The sequence below is a fragment of the Caretta caretta genome, chromosome 20 (genome assembly GCF_965140235.1).
Source record: "Caretta caretta isolate rCarCar2 chromosome 20, rCarCar1.hap1, whole genome shotgun sequence".
NCBI lineage: Eukaryota > Metazoa > Chordata > Testudines > Cheloniidae > Caretta > Caretta caretta.
In genome coordinates, this window is record NC_134225.1 from 3,821,708 (window position 1) to 3,839,464 (window position 17,757).

At 62.5% G+C, this 17,757-nt stretch overlaps 1 protein-coding gene and 2 long non-coding RNA genes across 3 annotated transcripts; 2 read left to right on the forward strand and 1 right to left on the reverse strand.

The window, feature by feature from the left end:
• Window positions 1–330: 330 nt before the first annotated feature.
• LOC125627762 (uncharacterized) lies at window positions 331–1,610 on the reverse strand. Its single transcript, XR_007354083.2, has 2 exons — window positions 1,522–1,610; window positions 331–870 (listed from the first exon to the last, which is right to left on the reverse strand). It is a non-coding gene; the product is annotated as an uncharacterized LOC125627762 (long non-coding RNA).
• Window positions 1,611–1,698: 88 nt separating this feature from the next.
• On the forward strand, window positions 1,699–15,600 carry PIP4K2C (phosphatidylinositol-5-phosphate 4-kinase type 2 gamma). The gene is made up of 10 exons (XM_048832233.2): window positions 1,699–1,869; window positions 5,070–5,167; window positions 8,932–9,028; window positions 9,439–9,585; window positions 9,844–9,990; window positions 10,886–10,924; window positions 13,092–13,205; window positions 14,060–14,303; window positions 14,712–14,815; window positions 15,334–15,600. The coding sequence occupies exons 1-10, from the start codon at window positions 1,732–1,734 to the stop codon at window positions 15,412–15,414; spliced, it is 1,209 nt and encodes a 402-aa protein (XP_048688190.2). The 5' UTR covers window positions 1,699–1,731; the 3' UTR covers window positions 15,415–15,600.
• Window positions 15,601–15,946: 346 nt separating this feature from the next.
• Window positions 15,947–17,110, forward strand: LOC142069638 (uncharacterized). Its single transcript, XR_012665572.1, has 2 exons — window positions 15,947–16,956; window positions 17,010–17,110. It is a non-coding gene; the product is annotated as an uncharacterized LOC142069638 (long non-coding RNA).
• The last annotated feature ends 647 nt before the right edge of the window (window positions 17,111–17,757 follow it).

A 17,757-nucleotide genomic window follows, 5' to 3' on the forward strand; every position in this document is an offset into this window, starting at 1 on the left:
GTGGCTCATGGGCCCAAGAGCTGCTAGCCCTGGAGGCTGAACCCTCTCCCCCTCTTGGGGCACAAGAGGGGAATGAGGTTGTGAACTTTACCCGTTGCTTTGCAGCAGGTGACCCCTAAGATCGTGGCCCACTACTCCACCTGAGTAGGGTCACAGATCAAAGAGCTTAGGGACCATCTGACCCTTCTGTGTAACACAAGCCATTTAACTTCATCCCGTTACACATGCACTGAGCCCAAGAACTTGTGTTTGACTAAAACATCTTCCGGATAAGCCTCCAGCTTGGATCTGGGACACCAAGAGACGGAGAATCCATCACTCGGGAGGTAGTTCCAATGGTTAAACACCCATCCAGTTAAATGTGTGTCATTTTTAATGTGATTTTCTCTGGCTTCAGTTTCCAACCATCGGTTCTTGTCCTGCCTTTCTCTGCTAGGGCAAAGAGCCCTGCAGGACCCAGGGTTTTCTCCCTGTGAAGATACTTAGATGCTCTAATCTGGTCCCCTCTCAATCTCCTTTCTGATAAGTGAAACGGACTGAGCTCTCAGAGTCTCTGCATTTTCTCCAGCCTGCAAATCAGTTTTGTGGCTCTTTTCTGCATCCTCAACAACTATCCAACAGCCTTTTTAAAACGGGGACCCCAGATTTGGCCAGTTTCCAACAGCGATTGCTCTCCCCGAAGCCGCAGACAGAGATAAAGCTGCCGACTGGCTCTTTCTGCCGCCACATCGCCCCGGGAGCCGGGGGAGTCGTGTGTCCAGTGTGACCCTGCGATCCTTTGTGGAGATGCTGCTTTCCTGGATCCCCCTGGCCCCCCATTCTGTAGGTCTGGCCAGCGGGCCTCACCCCCAGCGAGCACCCTGCATGTGGCTGGATGAAAACACAGGTTGTTTGAATAGGTCCAGAACTTGCTCTACAGCGATGCTCCCCCAGCCCGGCTCATTCTGTGCACCCCTGGCCTGGCCTGGCCCACTACCCTGCCCCCCGGCCTGTCCTGGCCCCCTGTGCCCCGACCCAGCCCAGCCCACTGCCCTGCCCTGGCTCCCTGTTCCCCTGCCCAGCCCCCCGGCCTGTCCTGGCCCCCTGGCCCAGCCCAGCCCACTGCCCTGCCCCCCTGTTCCCCTGCCCGGCCCGGCCCCCCTGCCTGTCCTGGCCCCCTGGCCCAGCCCAGCCCACTGCCCTGCCCCTGTTCCCCTGCCCAGCCCCCCGGCCTGCCCTGGCCCACTGTGCCCTGGCCCAGCCCAGCCCACTGCCCTGCCCTGGCCCCCTGTTCCCCTGCCCGGCCCGGCCCCCCGGCCTGCCCTGGCCAGCCCAGCCCACTGCCCTGCCCTGCCCTGGCCCCCTGCCCGGCCCCCCGGCCTGCCCTGGCCCCCTGCCCGGCCCCCCTGCCTGTCCTGGCCCCCTGTGCCCCGGCCCAGCCCCAGCCCACTGGCCTGGCCTGGCCCCCTGTGCCCCAGCCTGGCCTCCCCCCCACGGATAGGCCAGGGCCTGACCCACGCTGCGCACGTGTTCCAGACTGACCTTTGTCCTCTGCCCCCAGATGGGGTCACGACCCCCGAGAAGCCGGACCGCGCCGGCTCGTGACCTTTGCCCCTTCAAACCCCCCCCCCCCCCGCCCGCGCAACGCGGTGCGGCGCCCGCCCCCGTCACGTGACGGGGGAGTCAGCTGGGCCCGGCTTCCGGCGCCGGGGGCAGAAGGCGGAAGCGCGGCCGCGCGGGCCGAGCAGGGACATGGCCGCCGCCGCCGCCGCCGGGCCCGCCGCGCCGCGCACCAAGACCAAGCGGAAGCGCTTCGTGCCCCAGCGCCTCAAGGTGCCGCGGGCGGCGGACCCGCTGCTGGGCGTGTTGGGCTGGGGCGTCCAGCACCAGGTGAGGGCGGGGCCCGGCCCCGGGGCCCCCCGGGACCCCCCCCCCCACCGCCCCCCACCGGGGGCCTCCCCTCACTGCCCCCCCCCGGGGCCTCCCCCGATCCCGGCCCCTCCCTGATCCTGGGACCCCCTGATCCTGGCCTGGGGCCCCTGGAGACCCCCCTGCTCTGCTGGTTTGGGGCGTCCAGTGCCAGGTGAGGGCGGGCGCCTGGCCCCCCACAGCCGCCTGGGATGCCCTGATCCAGGCCTGGGACCCCGCAGCCTCCCCTGCGACTTCACTGCTCCCCTGGGCTGGGGTGTCCAGCGCCCGGTGCCCCCCAGGGCTCCCTGATCCTGGCCCCCCATTATCTTCTGGGCCCCCCCTGATCTTGGCTTGGGACCCTCTGACCCTGAGCCCCTTAGATGTCACTGCCCCCCCTGGGCTGAGGTGTCCAGCCCTGGATGAGGGCAGGGTCCCCAGGACACCTGCCTCCCGCTGTGCCCCTGGGACACCCCCCCCGTGCCTCCCCCCCAGTCTGAGAGCCTGTGATTCTCCCCCACCCCTGACCTCACTGCCTCTTGGGAGTGAGTTGTGGCCTTCAGCACCAGGTGAGACCAGGACACCCCCCCGCACTGTCCCCAGCCCAGGGCCCACTGACTCCCTCCAGCCTAGAACCTTAGTGCCCCTCTGAGCTGGGGTATCCCCCACCAGGTGAGACACCCCACACTATTCCCATTAGTACCTGGGCTGGGCATTTCCTCTCCCTCTGCTTCCCCCCACCCCAGCGTGAGTCACAATGTGAATTCGGCTGAAGCTGCCCCTTTCTCCAGCCTTCAGCTGAGGCAATGGGTCTGACAGGGGGCGGGGGTGGAGTCCCAGTTCTGCAGGAGTTGGGTAGATCTGACCCCTTGGGTGTGGGTGTGAATTTTGTGGGGTTTACTGCTGAACGTCTGTTTGTGCCCCCACAGCTCCTGGCGACTGTGGTCCTTAAATAGTCCTGATCTCTAGGGCTACAGCCGTGGAGCTTGGTAACCAGGTCACAGCGCAAATCAGGGCAACTCCCTGGGAATAAGGGCAGAATTATTCCAGTCTGTAGACAGGGAAAATGAGGCTCCCAGGCGCTGCTGGCATCACAGTCCTCTGCTCAGACCCCCTCCGAGGGAGCCCTGTGGGGCTTAGAAGGGGTGGCCTGCGCCTTTCGAGGCATGTGTACCGTGCTCTGGTGTTTGAGCGCCTAAGCCCCCCTGACTGATGGCAACTGGTCCGTATGAGGGATCCTAGTAGGCAAGAGCTAGTGAGATCCTGAATACAAAAAGCACTTTGTGACCCATGTCCGGGGCGCAGCATCCTCACATAGCAGCAAGCTGAATAGGGGAGAACGTCCCAGCCCCATGGTGCCAAGTGGGACCTGGAGCAGGCATCTGCACTGTGGGATCAGTGTCTCAACCCACACTCCTCTCGGGTGCGCCGTACCAGGGCCATCCCCTAGCCGCAGGCTGAGACCAGAAGCCAAGGGACCTGCCTTCTGATTTCAGGGGCTGTAGGTGACACTCCTGTCCAGCCCCCTAGAATGCCAGAGCTCTGTGTCCTGCTTAACCAGCCCCAGAACAACCCGGACTTCACAGTGTAGCAGGCTGATGGTATGTGGGCCTTGTAGCATGGAGTGTGGTGGTCCCTTAACCCTAGCCTGGCCAGCTGCTGCCTTCCTGGCTGGTAGTCCCAGGTGGCGCCTTTGCTTCGTTGGCTCCCTGTTTGATGTGTTTCATTTGTGCCATGGCTTAAAAAGATCATGTGGCTGGGTAAGAAACGGATCAAGTTTTCGAACTGGTGGAGCTCAGATCTCTCGAGCGTCTGGTTGCTCGTGGAGTTCAAGCATTCTCTCGGCGTGGGCTCCCACGCGCATGGACTTGCAGTGTTCTGTTAAACTGCCAGGATCCCGCCGCGTGCCATCGCTTTGTGTCTCTTAACGCTGGGGCTCTTTGTGTTGAGGGCAGGTTTATTTTGATGACTGCGGCTTGGCCCCTTGCGACGGACGGTTCCCCTCTTAGGAGCGGGTCCGTGAGCTCTTAATGGGGCTCAGCTGGCCATTAATAACTCTTATAGTGTCCTTCATCCCCGGCTTGCAAGCACCTCTCAGAGAGGGAAGTACCATTTAGGGGGAACTGAGGCACGGGGCAGGAATGGGACCTTGACCAAGATGGTAGAGCTGGGATATGAAACGGGGGGTCTCTGAGGTCTGGTGTGCTCCCAGTGACTCTGCTGGAGCTTGGTTGCCTTCTAGCTGCTGATGGCAGAGCCCCAAAACCTCGCTGTGCAGCTTTGGGGACTGTCCGCATGGAGTCTGTAGGGCAAAGCTGGGTGGGGCGCCAACAGCCCCGCCCCAGAACTCAGTGGCCACGGCGTCTCCTGCTGCAGCCTCCCCTTATGTTGGGCTCGCTGCAGCCAGCTAAAACGGGAGCTCCCACCACACGCATGCCCTCCCAGCCAGCTCGCGCCTCCCACAGGTTTGAGTGGTCTCTGCTCCCTGCACCTGGGGTTCGGGGTGGAGTCTGAGCAGCTACAGGCCAGAGCCTGGCTTGTCCCAGCTGCTGCTTTCCTCTGCTGTGCTTGACACCACTATGCCTGAGCAATGGGTGAACCCCTCCGTGTTAATCCACAGGCCGTTCCCAGAGCTCCCTGGAACGCCAACTGACGGGGTGCTTGCTGCCTGAATTAGCTATTTATAGCCGCTTACGCTGTTTCCCTGGGCTCCTGTCACCCCGTTCCAATGGCCTGGCTGTATATTACCCCGTCCAATAGGGGGCGGTCACAGGTTGCCTGGCACTTGCTGTCCGGTTCATTTGGAATAGCCCCGGGAGGGGAGCTCAAATTCTTCCCTGGCATCTCTCTACTGACGTGCTCTGGACATTGCCAAGCAGCCTTCTGACCAGGCCCTGAGCTGGGTTTTTTTGGCCATCCCAGCTGGCTCTGGGTGGCTGGGTTGTCTCAACTCTGCAGGGACTTGCTGGGATCACTGTCCTAGCCCCCCTGCTGCGCCGTTAGCAGGAATGGAAGCTGTCCCATGGAGCGTTGGCTCTGCCCGCTTCTGTGCACCTGGATGAGGTTGGCAGGGTACCCAGCAGCAGGTCTGAGCGCCCCTGGGGTTTGCACGCCGCCTTCTGAAGCTCAAAACCTGCACACGGGGTGGGGAGTAACCCGCTTGTTCTGTGTTGCGTTGCCAGATCAATGAGCTAAGCCAGGTTCCCCTGCCGGTGATGCTGCTACCCGACGACTTTAAAGCCAACTCTAAAATCAAAGTGAACAATCATCTCTTCAACCGGTGAGTCGCTGCAGGAGGCTGCTGCCCCCACGGAGTCTGCGTGCTTGGGGGGGGTGGGCATGTGCGTGTGCACGGTTCACTGGCTGGTATCGAAATAGCTGTGGTTGGATCTAGTACATTACGCCCCCAGTGCACCAGGGATCAGCTCAGGAGAAAGCAGGGTTGGCGTCGTCCTGGATGATTGAGTCCTGCCTCTGTGTGGGGGATTGGGCTCGACGACCTTTTGGGGTCCTGCATCTCTCTGATTGCTTCTGTGCTGAGCCCAGCACCCCGGTTTGTTGCTGCCCTCCCAGCATCACCTGCAGGATTTAGAGTCAGCTTCCTGCCTGCTAGAGCTTATGAAAGCTCTCCGGGCTCTTCTCGCAAGGGCTGATGTGCCCTCCGGTTTGGGAAGCTTTGTTTGGGTTCTCCAAATTTCCACCCTGGCTCAGCCGGCTGCAGGAGTGTCGGGGGGCCACGGGATCCATGCTATGCCACGGCTTTTAAACAGTCCCTTGGAGGAACCCCTCAGTGAGCCAGGCCCCCCCACTTGCTCCCCAGCGGGTCTCACTCTTCCTCAAGGGCTGCCTCAGCTCCCGAGATTGGCTCCTGGTCAGACTTTCCCCGCTGTGGATGCACTGCTGCCAGGTAGCCATATTCAAACCCGAGCAGGGTTTATTAGGCAGCTGGAGCCCAGCCTGGGAAGCCCTGGGAGGAGCAGAGAGAAGCAAAGGGTAAGAGATCTCCAGCTGGCAGCACCAGGGCTCTGCCCAGCCAAGCTGCTGCAGATCCCGTCTTGGCTTGCTCTTCGCCGTCCCAGGTCAGAGCTCGGTGTCCCGGAAAGGCCGGTTCTGATCCTACCCCGTTGTATCCCGATTGGTGTCATAGTTCATTCCCTGAGGCGCCTGTTGCCTTTCCAAACCCTCCATTGATACGGGCTGGTTCTAGCCAGCCCCCGAAGAGCCCCCCCGCCCACCCCTGCATCCAACGCCCCTCGTGTCTTCTGCTTTGCCCAGGAGCAGCCCGCTGCCCCTGAGTCTCCCTGCACTGGGCGCAGCCTCTGGTGCCCTCAAGCTGGCAGCCCCTTGGCATTGCTGTCTCACTTGCTGTGCTTGACGTAAGCTGCCGTTTCCCCAGCCGCTTCTCGGCCTAGCACCCTGCCCTGGAGCTAGGGAGCCATCGCTGCCTCTGCCTTCCAGCCTTAACCACCCTGTACCTGGGCCCAGGCGAAAACTAAACAGCAGACGTGACCTGAAAGCCCCCGTGTGGGATTCGCTTGCACGGAGCGTGGCAGCTGGGGACAGCACCGCCATTCTGGCAAGGAGTTGGCTCCTGAAGCTCTGGCTTGTTGCTGAATGGGATGTGAGTCCCTTTCTCTGACAGCAGGGGCAGGGCAGGTGGGGCACGTTGCTCCATTGTGACCACTTAGTCAAGAACTGCCGCGAGCTAAATCCTGCAGCCGGTCGTTTGGAGACACAGCCCGTCGGGAGTTAAAAACAGTCCGTGATGGAGGTTCCACCATGGGCTAATTCCCCTCCCTGGTAAACGTCCACCTTCTTTCCCGTCTGACGTTGTCTAGCTTCAGCTTCCGGCCGCTGGCTCTTGCTTTGCCTTTCTCCGCTTGGTGGAAGAGCCAGTTGTTAGATCTTTGCGCCCCATGTAGATACTTACAGACTGAGATCAAGTTCTCTGAAAACACCCGCTCCGTGTGCCGCAGCCGTCAAAAAGCGAACAGAGTTAGGAGCCCCTCGGAAAGGGAGAGATAATCAGACAGAAAATATCCTAACGTCACTATAGAAATCTGTGGTACGCCCAGCCTTTGAATGCTGCGCGCAGATCTCGTCACCCCGTCTCAGAAACGATGTATTTTTCCAAAGAATTGGGAAAAGAACAGAGAAGGGTGTCACGGAGTCCCCAGGCGATGCTCTGGAACTGCTCCCTACGAAGCCAGTCAGGACTCTGGGGAAGTCTCCTCTCTGGGAGCAGACTGTCTCCAGGGCAAGAAGCTCACACGGCTTCCACCTTCTTGGGTCTGACCTCAGAGCATTCAGCATCCTCTGCCGCCCCCTGCGCTTCCCACAGTGAGTCTGCCCAGGCGGGCTCCTGGGGAAGCCAGAGGGTCCTGCACCCCAACTTCGCAGTCAGACGTGACTCTTAGCCAGCCAGTAAAACAGAAGGTTTATTAGACAACAGGAACATGGTCTAAACCAGAGCTTGTAGGTGCAGAGAACAGGACCCCTCAGCCGGGTCCATTTTGTGGGGCAGTGAGCCAGACAACCACGTCTGCACTTCACTCCACATCCCCAGCCAGCCCCAAACTGACACTGACTTCCCCTCCAACCCCTCCTCCTCTGGGCTTTGTCCCTTTCCTGGGCCAGGAGAGCACCAGATTCCTTTGTTCTCCAACCCTTTAGCTGTCACCTTGCAGGGGGGAAGGGCCAGGCCATCAGTTGCCAGGAGACAGAGTGTTGGCCCTTTGCTCTGCAACAATCACACCTCCCTTATCCCACCACCTAGAGATTTAAGAAATGCATGGGGGAAACTGAGGCACCCCTACAGTATTCAGAGGATACATTAAGAACAGTCCCACTTCATCACAAAGGGCAACAAAAATGATTAGGGGGATGGAGCAGCTTCCATGTGAGGAGAGATTAAAAAGACAGGGACTGTTTCTCTTAGAAAAGAGAAAAGGAGTACTTGTGGCACCTTAGAGACTAACAAATTTATTTGAACATGAGTGTTGTTTACCTCTTCATGTGACCCAAGAACCAGGGGTCAGCCAATGAAATGAATAGGCAGCAGGTTTAAAACAAACCAGGAAGTAGTTCTTCACCCAACGCACAGTCGACCTGTAGAACACATTGCTGGAGGATCCTGTGAATGCCAAAACTGGGTTCAAAAAAGAATTGGCTAAGTTCACGGAGGACAGGTCCAGCAATGGCTATTAGCCAAGATGGTCAGGGGTGCGATCCCATGAGTGTCCCTAAATCTGGGACTGGCCAACAGGCGATGGATCACTCGATAAATTGCCCTGTTCTGTTCCTTCCCTCTGAAGTATCTGGTGCTGGCTGCTGTCGGTAGACAGGATACTGGGCTAGATGGACCTTTTGTCTGACCCAGTGTGGTCGTTCTAACATTAACCATCTCTTTACTTAACCTTTGCTTTGTTAATCTAAGGAGCTCAGTCTGTCCTTATAAGGCAGGTTTCTGATCCCGTAACCGTTCTTGGGGCTCTTCTCTGAACCCTTTCCAAGTTATGTAGCAACATCCAGAATGGGATGCAGGATTCCAGCAGTGGTCAGCCCAGTGCCAAATATTCGAGGTAAAATAACCTCTCCACTGTCCACTCCAACTCGAGATTCCCCTGTGTCCTGGGCTGGCATTAGATTGGCCACGGCATGGCACTGGGAGCTTATGCTCAGCTGATTCTGTCATGCCCCCCCGAATCTTCTTCAGAGTTCCTGTGTCCCAGGAGAGCGCCCCCTGGCCTTCTTGCACCTGCTTGTTGAACCCCTGCCAGCGTCCCCACCTGCGGGGTGATCCCTGGCTGTCTAGCTGTCTGTCTGGCTCTGTCCTCCAACCTCTGCCTTCTGCTTTGACTGCCAGCCAGGAGGGTCCCCGATGCCAGAGGTGGGTTAAGGAGCCCACAGGCCGGGCGGTATTGGACTGAATCGCATGGTTACGGCTGTGACTGTGCCAGGCTCCTGGTCCCTTCCCGGAGCCAGCTGGTCCCTCTGGTTCTAAACACTGACCCCCCCCCCCCCACCCCTCCTTTGCCGCTTCAGGGAGAACCTGCCCAGTCACTTCAAGTTCAAGGAGTACTGCCCACAGGTCTTCCGCAACCTCCGCGAGCGCTTCGGGATTGATGACCAGGACTACCAGGTGGGTAGCACGTTCCCTCGACACCGAGTGTGTCTGGGGTGGCGGGGGGAGGTGTGTCCTGGGCCCCCCGTTCCAGGGCCCTCTGTGCATAGAGGGGGACGTACACAGACCCAGGCAGCTACCCTGCACCCCTTAAAGCTTTCCTTGGAACGCCCGCCTCTTCGCCGGGGCGGGTTGGGACCGGCTGAGCTGGGGTTGGCCACAGCAGCCTTGTTGCAGCCCTGGCCGATTCTCTGATATCGCTGGGGTGGTGCCCCTCACCGGGGCACCTTGGCAAGGCAGGCTGCTGAGAGATGCCCCTGAAACTCACCATCTGCCCCATTAGAGGGTGGAATGCCCCGGAGTGGGATGTCCCTGGTGTGCCCCGGGGTCGGCGCCGGGCATGGTTCTCACACCTGCTCCCCCCCCAGGTCTCCCTGACACGCAGCCCGCCCCACTACGAAGGTGAGGGGAGCGACCGGCGTTTCCTCACCTCCTACGACCGGACGCTGGTGATCAAGGAGATCTCCAGCGAAGACGTGGCTGACGTGCACAGCCTCCTTTCGCACTACCACCAGGTACGGCTGGCCAGGGGGCGGGGAGGAGGCTCTGAGGTGTCCCTGCCTCGCCACCAGGGGGCGCCAGAGCGAACCTGCCTGCTGCTGGGAGGAAAAGATCCAAGTTCTAATCCCAGCCCTGCCACCAACCTGCAGTCACGAGGGCACGTCACTGCCCCCCCCCCCCCTTCTGGCTGGGGTCTCCAGAGGCATGACCGGCTGGTGCCTCGCTCTCTGCCCTGGCCCCTGCTGGTCTGACGTGGCCCCGTCTCCTTGCAGTACGTGGTGAAGTGCCACGGGATCACCCTGCTGCCCCAGTTCCTGGGGATGTACCGGCTCAGCGTGGACAGCGAGGAGACCTACGTGCTGATCATGAGGAATGTGTTCAGCCACCGGCTTGCCGTGCACAGGAAGTACGACCTGAAGGTAACGGGGCCGGCGGGCAGGGCCAGGGGCGTTCACCTGAGCCAGGCTCCCGGGGCACCCACCGTCCCTGCAGAGACACGGGCTGCTGATCACACTGCCGGCCCGTCTAGTCTGTCAGGGGGACCCCGCTCTCTGTTCCCCTCCTGTGAGGCTGTGTCACCAGGGGTTGGCCCAGAGCATTGCTCCCCGAGGAGTCGATTGCCCCGGCTGCACCCGATTGGTCTCTCTGCCCTGAACCCCGCTTTCAGCAGCAGTTCGATAGAGACCCTCCTTCCCATTGCCCCTGCTGGGTCTTCCCTGGCCGAGGGAGCTTCTCTCACACCTCTGGACCCCAAAGGGCTCCCACAGGCTGGTCGGGATCAGGGTCAGGCCAACCGGGGCTGTGCGGCGTCCGTCTGAAACACCCCAGGACAGGCCCCCATTGGAGCTGTGGCTCTCATCGCTTTCCATACCGGGACACCACGTGGCAACCTAGTTTAGGGGCCCCATTTCCCCACAAAGGGCAGGTGGTTGCGACCCACCCTGGACCTGTTTGTGCCCTCCCCACCCCAGCATGATCCCAGGTGCTGCGGGTAGCTGTTTGGAGAGGCCGTTGTCAGCAGCAGCTGTGTGGAACTCGGGCCAGTTGCCTGGACGGATCCCACAGCCAAGCGGCTCGGAGGCCCTGGGACTAGCCCGGGGGCTCAGGGCAGTGAGGGCATTTAGCCGCTTGGCTCCCATCCATAATAATCAGGTGACAGTCCCCTAAATATCCCCCATCTTCTCCCTCTTGCTGTGGCTTCTTGCGGCCACCTGCTCTGTGCCTCTCCCCACAGACTCCTGGGTATATCTGACCCCTCCTCCTCCTGTGGCCGGGGTGGGGCTGGTGACTAATCGACGGGTACCTCTCTTGCAGGGCTCCCTGGTGTCCCGAGAAGCCAGCGACAAGGAGAAGGTAGCTGGGGATGGCTGAGGGTGTGGGGGGAGGAGGGGCGTGTCTCTAACCCATAGATCTCTCCACTCTGAAGCTCGCTTTCTTGGTACCTAGCTTGTTCTGGCGGGCGACAGTGCCCGGCCTCCAGGACAGCAAGCAGGGGGCCTGAGCCCCTGACTGAGAGGCATCGCTGCCCCCCAGTGAGATGGGCGGGGCGGGGGGTGACCCTGTCGGAGGCTGCTCCGGTAGGCCTGGCTGGTGGCTCCCGTGGCGGGCGGGGGGGGGGTCCTCAGGCTGCAGCCGTGGGAGCGGAGCCTTGCTTCCCCTTCTGCAGATGTTCCTCAAAGCACCTGAGAACTCCACCCCTCCTCAAGGGCCAGCTTGGTATCCGGGCCCTGCCATGCCTGCCTGCTGGGGCTGAACTGGGGCGAAGCTGCCGGGTTTCCATGCCTAGAGATTGGGTCCGTGGGCCGACTACCCTGGGACTCCAGCCTTCTGGGATCCACCTCGCTGCTTGGCCCCGCTGGGCACACAGCCGCCTCCCGCCTGGGCCGCCCCACACCGAGTGGGAGCCGGGGCGAGCAGCCAAGTGAAGGGGGTGGCAGCTGTTGGGAATGCAGCCCTGTGCTTCTGGATAGGGAAGGGGCTCGGGTTTGTTCTCTGGGATCCCTGGGGCTGGGCAGCAGGAAACTATGGGGTGTCCTGTGCCCAGCTTAGGGGGATCTTGCTGCTGAACGGGCGTTAACCAGGGCCTGCTGACTCCATGGGAAGAGCTGGCCTCTGTCCCCTCGGGGTGGGGGTAGGGGAGCCGCCGTCTGGTCTCCCCCACCCTAGGGAGGTGGAGCGTAGGATGGGCCTCTGTCTCTGATCTCTGATGTGGTACCACTGCTGGGATGGGCCAGCAGGTGGGTTTCATGGGGCGCTCTTGGCGGTGTGGGGAGCCAGGCTGGGCTCAAGCTGGTATCCCCTGGCCAGATAGAGCATGCCGGGGAGCAGCCCAGCCCCCTTCGAAAGGCAGCTCGAGCTGGCGAGGAATCAGCTGCTGTTAAATCCCGGCCTGAAGCACCGGGCAGGGGGAGCGGTTCTCAGCCCTGCACGGCCACCCCGCTGCCCTCTAGGGTGGGGGTGTCCAGGGCAGCAGCCCTCTCCCCCAGCACAGGCCTTGGTGGGCTCCGTGCGGAGCTCTGCGGGCCTTGGGGTCACCTTACCAGCGCTCTCCAGCTGTGGCTTGCTCTGGGGGGACTGATGCGAAGGGGCAGCAAGGCCGGTTCGTGGGCAGGAGTGGGGACGAGCTGATGCCAGCCTTGGCCAGAGGCTCGCTCTGTCTGGCTGGGGCCTGTGATTGACTAACCAGTCGCGGCTCTCCACGAGAGCCGTTCGGGGTGGAGGGGGGAATGACCTGAGTTAGCCGGATAATCCTGATCTCGTAAGTGGCCTCCCCTGCCCTAAAGCCCGGGGTGGCGTCAGCCTCCAGTTAACAAGATTTGAGGGCCGCGAGATAATGGCGAGGGAAGGTTGATGGGATTGGAGCCTTCGGCTCAGCTGCCGGGGGAATCCTGCCAGGCTGAGGGGCTCTGGTGCTGCGTTGGGAGCCAGCCGCCGGCTCCTGTTGAGTCTTGCCTCTGGGGGGAACGGCTCCCTTACGGCCGGGCTCCTGTCACCAGCTCCTCCAGCCTTTGGGCACGGGTGCCATGTCCCTGGCCCCGCGCCCGCTGGCTGGCCCGGCTGCGGAATTCCTGGGGCAGCGGGTGAGGAATAACCTGGGATTCCCAGGCAGGGCCCTGTGGGGCAGGCGTCCTGGGCTACACAGCCGGGGGGGGGGAGGGATGTATGTTCTGCATGGCGCTTCCGGGTGGGGGGTTAAATGGGGCATTTCCCTTGGGTTCCACCAGGCGGAGCAGGTGGATTCTCAATTTTGGACCCTTGCAGAGGAGGTGGGGAGGGGCACTGCATTACCTGTGGGCCCCTTCACCCCATGGGCATGTGCCCCCGAACCGTCCCAGGAGGGGCAGCCCCTAGTCTGACGGGTCTCTTGTTAGAGGGGCTGTGGGTTGCAAGGGGGTTTCACGGGGCCCAGTGCAACTCTGAACTGGGCTGCTTTGCAGGCTGTCCCTCGGTGCGTGGCCCCGCGTGTGTGAGGCTCCCCCCTCCACCCCCCGGACCACTAACCGTGTCTGGTTCCTTCCAGGTCAAGGAGCTGCCCACGCTGAAGGACATGGACTTCCTGCACATGAGCCAGAAGGTGTATGTGGATGAGGGGCAGAAGGGTGACTTCATGGAGAAGCTGAAGAGGGATGTGGAGGTAGGGCATGCCCTCTGGTGGGGCGGGGCACGGGCATGTCTGACCTCCATGCTGAGGTGGCAACTGTCCTGTGTCACCTTGGCAAGGCGACTGGGATCGGTTGCGGGCACCACCTGCAGGAGGGTGCTTGGGGGCGTCTCACCTTCCCAAAAGAGCTTGTCCTCCCTGAGACGATCGGCCCAGACCCGCACGGGGCAGCCTGTTAAGCACGGCTTGTCTAGCAACCAAAACCGGCTTGGGGGCTCTGCCAGACCCCTTGGGGCGCGTTGCCACTGCTGGTAGGGACTGAAACCTGGGGCAGAGGGATCGGGGGGGGTCTCAGCCGTGAGAAAGAAAGGCAGTGCCTTGGGAGGCTTGGTGCCCGGGTGCCCAGCAGCCCTGCCTGTGCCAGGCAATATGTTACAGTGAGAGCTGCACAAAGGAGAGACAGCAGGGCTGCCTTGCCAGGGTCACAGGCTGTTGGCAGTGGCTGGTACCAAGGGCCTGGCACTGCTGGGTCTCCCACGCCCACAGTAGCAGGTCCCTCGCGGCTCAGCTGACATTCTCAGCTGTGGAAGGGGGGGTTCCCAAACGTCCCTGCAACCCAACGGAGCCAGAGAACTGCATCATGGGCCATGTCTAGCACCTCTTCCTGGAGTGTGGTGCGGCCCTGTGCGGTCGGGGTTCTCCCTGCCCTGCAGATCGGGGCAGGGGAACAGCCCCTTAGAGCAGGCCAAGGCAGGGCCTTGGGCCCTGCTCTAACCACTAGGTAACTTGGCCTGAGTGGGAGCAGCGGTGGCTTCTAAGGAGCCCCCTGGGTGGAATGGAGCCTGTCCCTGCTGCCCTGGTTCACCCCCTGCCCGCTGCACCCCTAGTTCCTGGTCCAGCTGAAGATCATGGATTACAGCCTGCTGCTGGGCATCCATGATGTCCTCCGGGCCGAGCAGGAGGAGGACGAGGATCTGAAGGAGGAGGAAGAGGAGGGGGAAGACGTCATGGCTGTGGGCTCCTACGGGACGTCCCCCGAGGGGATCGGCGGCTACCTGAACTCCTACAAGCCGCTGGGCCCCGGGGAGTTCGACCCCTACGTTGACGTGTACGCCATCAAGAGCGCGGAAGGTGAGTGGGGCTGGCAGCGGCATGCCGGGGGAGCAGGGTTCTGGGGGTGGGTAGCTCTGTTCCTTCCTCACTTGCTGGCCAAAAAGCTGTTCAAAGGATGGGAGCCCCCGGCCCTTGCGTTCGGGGATGGATTTTCCCTGAATGCCTCGAAAACGGGGCCCCAGCCATGGGCGCTGGCCCGGAGCGCTCTGTGTGGCTGGTGGGTCGCATGGCCCTTTGCAGCAGCCTTGGGGCCAGGTGGCGGGGACGGGGATGGCCGAGGAGCTCGCTGAGAGTGGCAGGGCACAGATCCACTGCACCCAAGGCTGGACCCCGGTCAGGGAGCTAGTGGGTCCCTGCCAGGGTGTGGAGAGGGGTCCGTTGAAGTTCTGGCAGCCGGGGTAAGCCAGGGTGTGGCCTTTCCCCCAGGCGGGCCCCAGCCGGAGGTGTACTTCATGGGCCTCATTGACATCCTCACGCAGTACGACGCCAAGAAGAAGGCCGCACATGCCGCCAAGACCGTCAAGCATGGGGTGAGTCCCGCTCGTACCGCATCCGGGGCAGGGGGACGGAGCCTCCTGGCCACATGGGGACCGCAGGGGAAGGGAGGACGGCAGCTGCAGCCTCGATAAACTCAGCCGGGCTGCCTGGCCTCTGGCCTGTTGACCAGCAGAAAAGCGGGCGTGGGAGGGGGTGTCAGAATTGTGGGGCAGAAACCCAGGCGCCTAGCATGCTGGCTCTGGGCTCTGCCCCCCTTTGCCCCTGGGGGAGGCCAGGGGAGCAGGAATACTTCCTCCTCCCTGGTAGGTGCCCAGGGTCTGTGAGCCCATTTGGCTCCTGGCAAGTGTTGGAAGGTCTCCCTGGGGTGTCGGGGAGCCTCGCTGGAGCGGGGCTCTATCTGGGCAGGGCCGCGTGCCCCAGAGCCACTTGGCTCCTTCCCAGAAATGTCTGATCGGTGCTGCTCCTGGGGGCACCCGGCTGGCAGGGCTCCTCGCTGGTCCCCAGCTCTGCCCCAGGGCAGTTGGCGCTGACGCTGTTGTGCCCCCTGCAGGCTGGCGCGGAGATCTCGACCGTCCACCCCGAGCAGTACGCCAAGCGCTTCCTGGACTTTGTCACCAACATCTTCGCTTAGTCGTTACCTGCCTGGAGAGGCCCCCCTCTTTCCCCCCGCCCCCATCTCGTCTTGTCGGAGCTGAAGATCAAAGGCGTCCCCTGCGCCCCATCCCTTGGTCTTAGTGCCCCCCTCTGTTTGCTGGCCGAAGGGCTCAGCTGAGCTCAAGAGAAGCCTGGGGGCCGGGTGGGCTCGGTTGCAAACCAAGTGCCTTATCTTTATCTGCCCTCACTCGCCCAGCCGGAGGGGTCTCGGGCGGGAGAGAGGGGAATGGATCCTCTGACTGGGGTGCGGGGGGGGGGCTGCTGGCTGAGGGGCCCTGTCTAGGGCTGGGGTCTGCAACCAGCCCTGTCTAAAGGGCGGGGGGGGCAGCCCAGGTCTGGCAATATGCAATAAGAGATTCCACCCTTTGGTGCCTTAGAGGGGGCAGACCAGTTCCTCCCTAGCAACAGTGACTCCCCCTCCCCCCCCTTCCCTGAGCCTGGGGTGGCAGCGGATCCCCTCTCCTGCCCACCCCCATGTGCACTCTGTACTGGTTCCCCCTCCCCCCCCCCCCCCCCCCCCCAACCCCCAGAAGGGAGAAGGTTCTCTTGGCCTGTCCCACTGTGTAATTTATTCCTAGGTGAAATCTCCCAGCTGGGGTCACGGGGGGCGTTGTTAACACTAGTTTGCATTGGGGTCCCAGCCCCTCGCTCTGCAGCCATCTCTCCCCACACACTACGTCCCCCTGGGGTCATGGCTGCTGCTGGCTCCCTTGGCGCCTGCCCCCAGCCTCACCCGCACGAGGCCACAAGCCGCGTTAGGTGCCGAAGCTGGGGTTCGAGCCAGGGCCGGGCTTTGGGCCACCAGCGCTCATGTCTCTGAGCCGCTGGGGCCAGGACCTGCTCCTCAGCCCTGCGTGCCGGAGTAGAGCGACTGGACACAGAGCTGGCTGCCCCCGGCTGTGAGCACTCTGAGCCCATATGCAGGGCTCCTGGGGCTGGCGGGCCCTCCGAGGAGTTCCACCCTTCCTCCAGCAGGAGGCGCTTGCCCCTGCCTCGGGCTGGGGCCTGACCAGCATTCACGCGGCAGGGCAAGGCTCATGCTGGATTTCAGCTTTGCCTGCCCAGGGTCCCAGCGGCCCCATGGAGGGGGCATGGCGTCGCTGCTGCTGGGATTCCTCTCCTGGCACCTGCTGCCCATGGGTTGGGCTTTCCCCTAAACGTGGGGCTGCTTCTGCCCTTGGCCTGAGCCCTCCTCAGCCCTGGCTTGGCTCGGGCCGTGAGCTGACAGCTAGCCCGGGGAGGTGGGGGCTGGGGGGAGGCCCAGGCCGGGGCAGGGCTTGGGTGGGCAGTAGCAGAGCCGGCCTCTCCCCGGGCCTGGTCTGCAATCCATTCTCCCCACTGCTGCCTTGGGGGGGCCCACAGTAGAACAGGTCAAAGAGGTGCTCTGAACTCACGCCGGCCAGGCCGGACGAAGTGACTACTCCCCTACCCAAAGCGGGCAGGGGGGTCCGCAGGGGCTCCCAAGCGGGAGAGGCGGTTCCTTGCCCTCTAGCCATCCTGCTGCGGGCAGTAACGCTCCGTGCTCTGGCCTGGGCAGGGCCCCGATCCTGCCCTTGGGCCGCTCAGGGAGAGGGGCCCTGCCGGCTGGGCTGCAGGTGAGTCTGTTGTATTTTTGTAAACTCTGGTGTATTTCCCTGCCCTGTGTCTGGATAGAAATAAATTATTGACTGACAGCAGCCTGGCTCTGGGTTCTTGGCCGGGCCAGGAGGGGCTACTGCCCTGGCAAGTGGCCAGCAAAGGGAAGGAGATACGGGGTGGGGCAGAGCCCGGCCTGCCCCTACTAGCTGTCTGGGTAGGGACTAAGGCTTGTGAATTTCGCCATCCATGCTTGGGGCGATGCCAGAGGCAGGGGTGAGGCTACGGTGCCCCCAGCCAGCTGCTGGGAGGGCAGGAACAGGGAGGGTCCTTCCTGACCCCTGGAGCCTGGGCATGAGCTGTGTGGCTACAGGTGATCCTCGGTCCTTTGGGGCTGCTGGCCCCTGCCCTGGGGGTGGCCCTCAGAAGCCCGGAGCTGGGGCTGAGCCCCCATCTCTGGTAGGGGAGAAAAAGGTTCTGGTGTTTTGTAGCCTCCCCAGCACCTATCTTGACCCATCCGGCTGCTTCCGCCTATGGGGGGGAGAGATAACTGAGTGGTACCCCCAATGGAGGGGGAGAGTCTCCTCTGCCCCCCCCATGGCTCCTGGCTTCAGGGCCACCCCCCAGGGGAGCTCCTCCTTATCAGCCACCTCTGTCCCCTTGCACCCCCAGCCCTGGGCCGCTGCCTTGGGCAAATTCCCCCCCCCCCCCCAAGCCTCTGCCAGGGGCGGAGTTGGAACTGCCT

Bases quoted from the DNA above. Each gene is read 5' to 3' on its own strand.
- PIP4K2C (XM_048832233.2), top strand. From the start codon at position 1,732: ATGGCCGCCGCCGCCGCCGCCGGGCCCGCCGCGCCGCGCACCAAGACC. The intron at 1,870-5,069 runs GTGAGGGCGGGG...TTGCGTTGCCAG, and splicing joins GCTGGGGCGTCCAGCACCAG to ATCAATGAGCTAAGCCAGGT. The intron at 9,029-9,438 runs GTGGGTAGCACG...CTCCCCCCCCAG, and splicing joins TTGATGACCAGGACTACCAG to GTCTCCCTGACACGCAGCCC.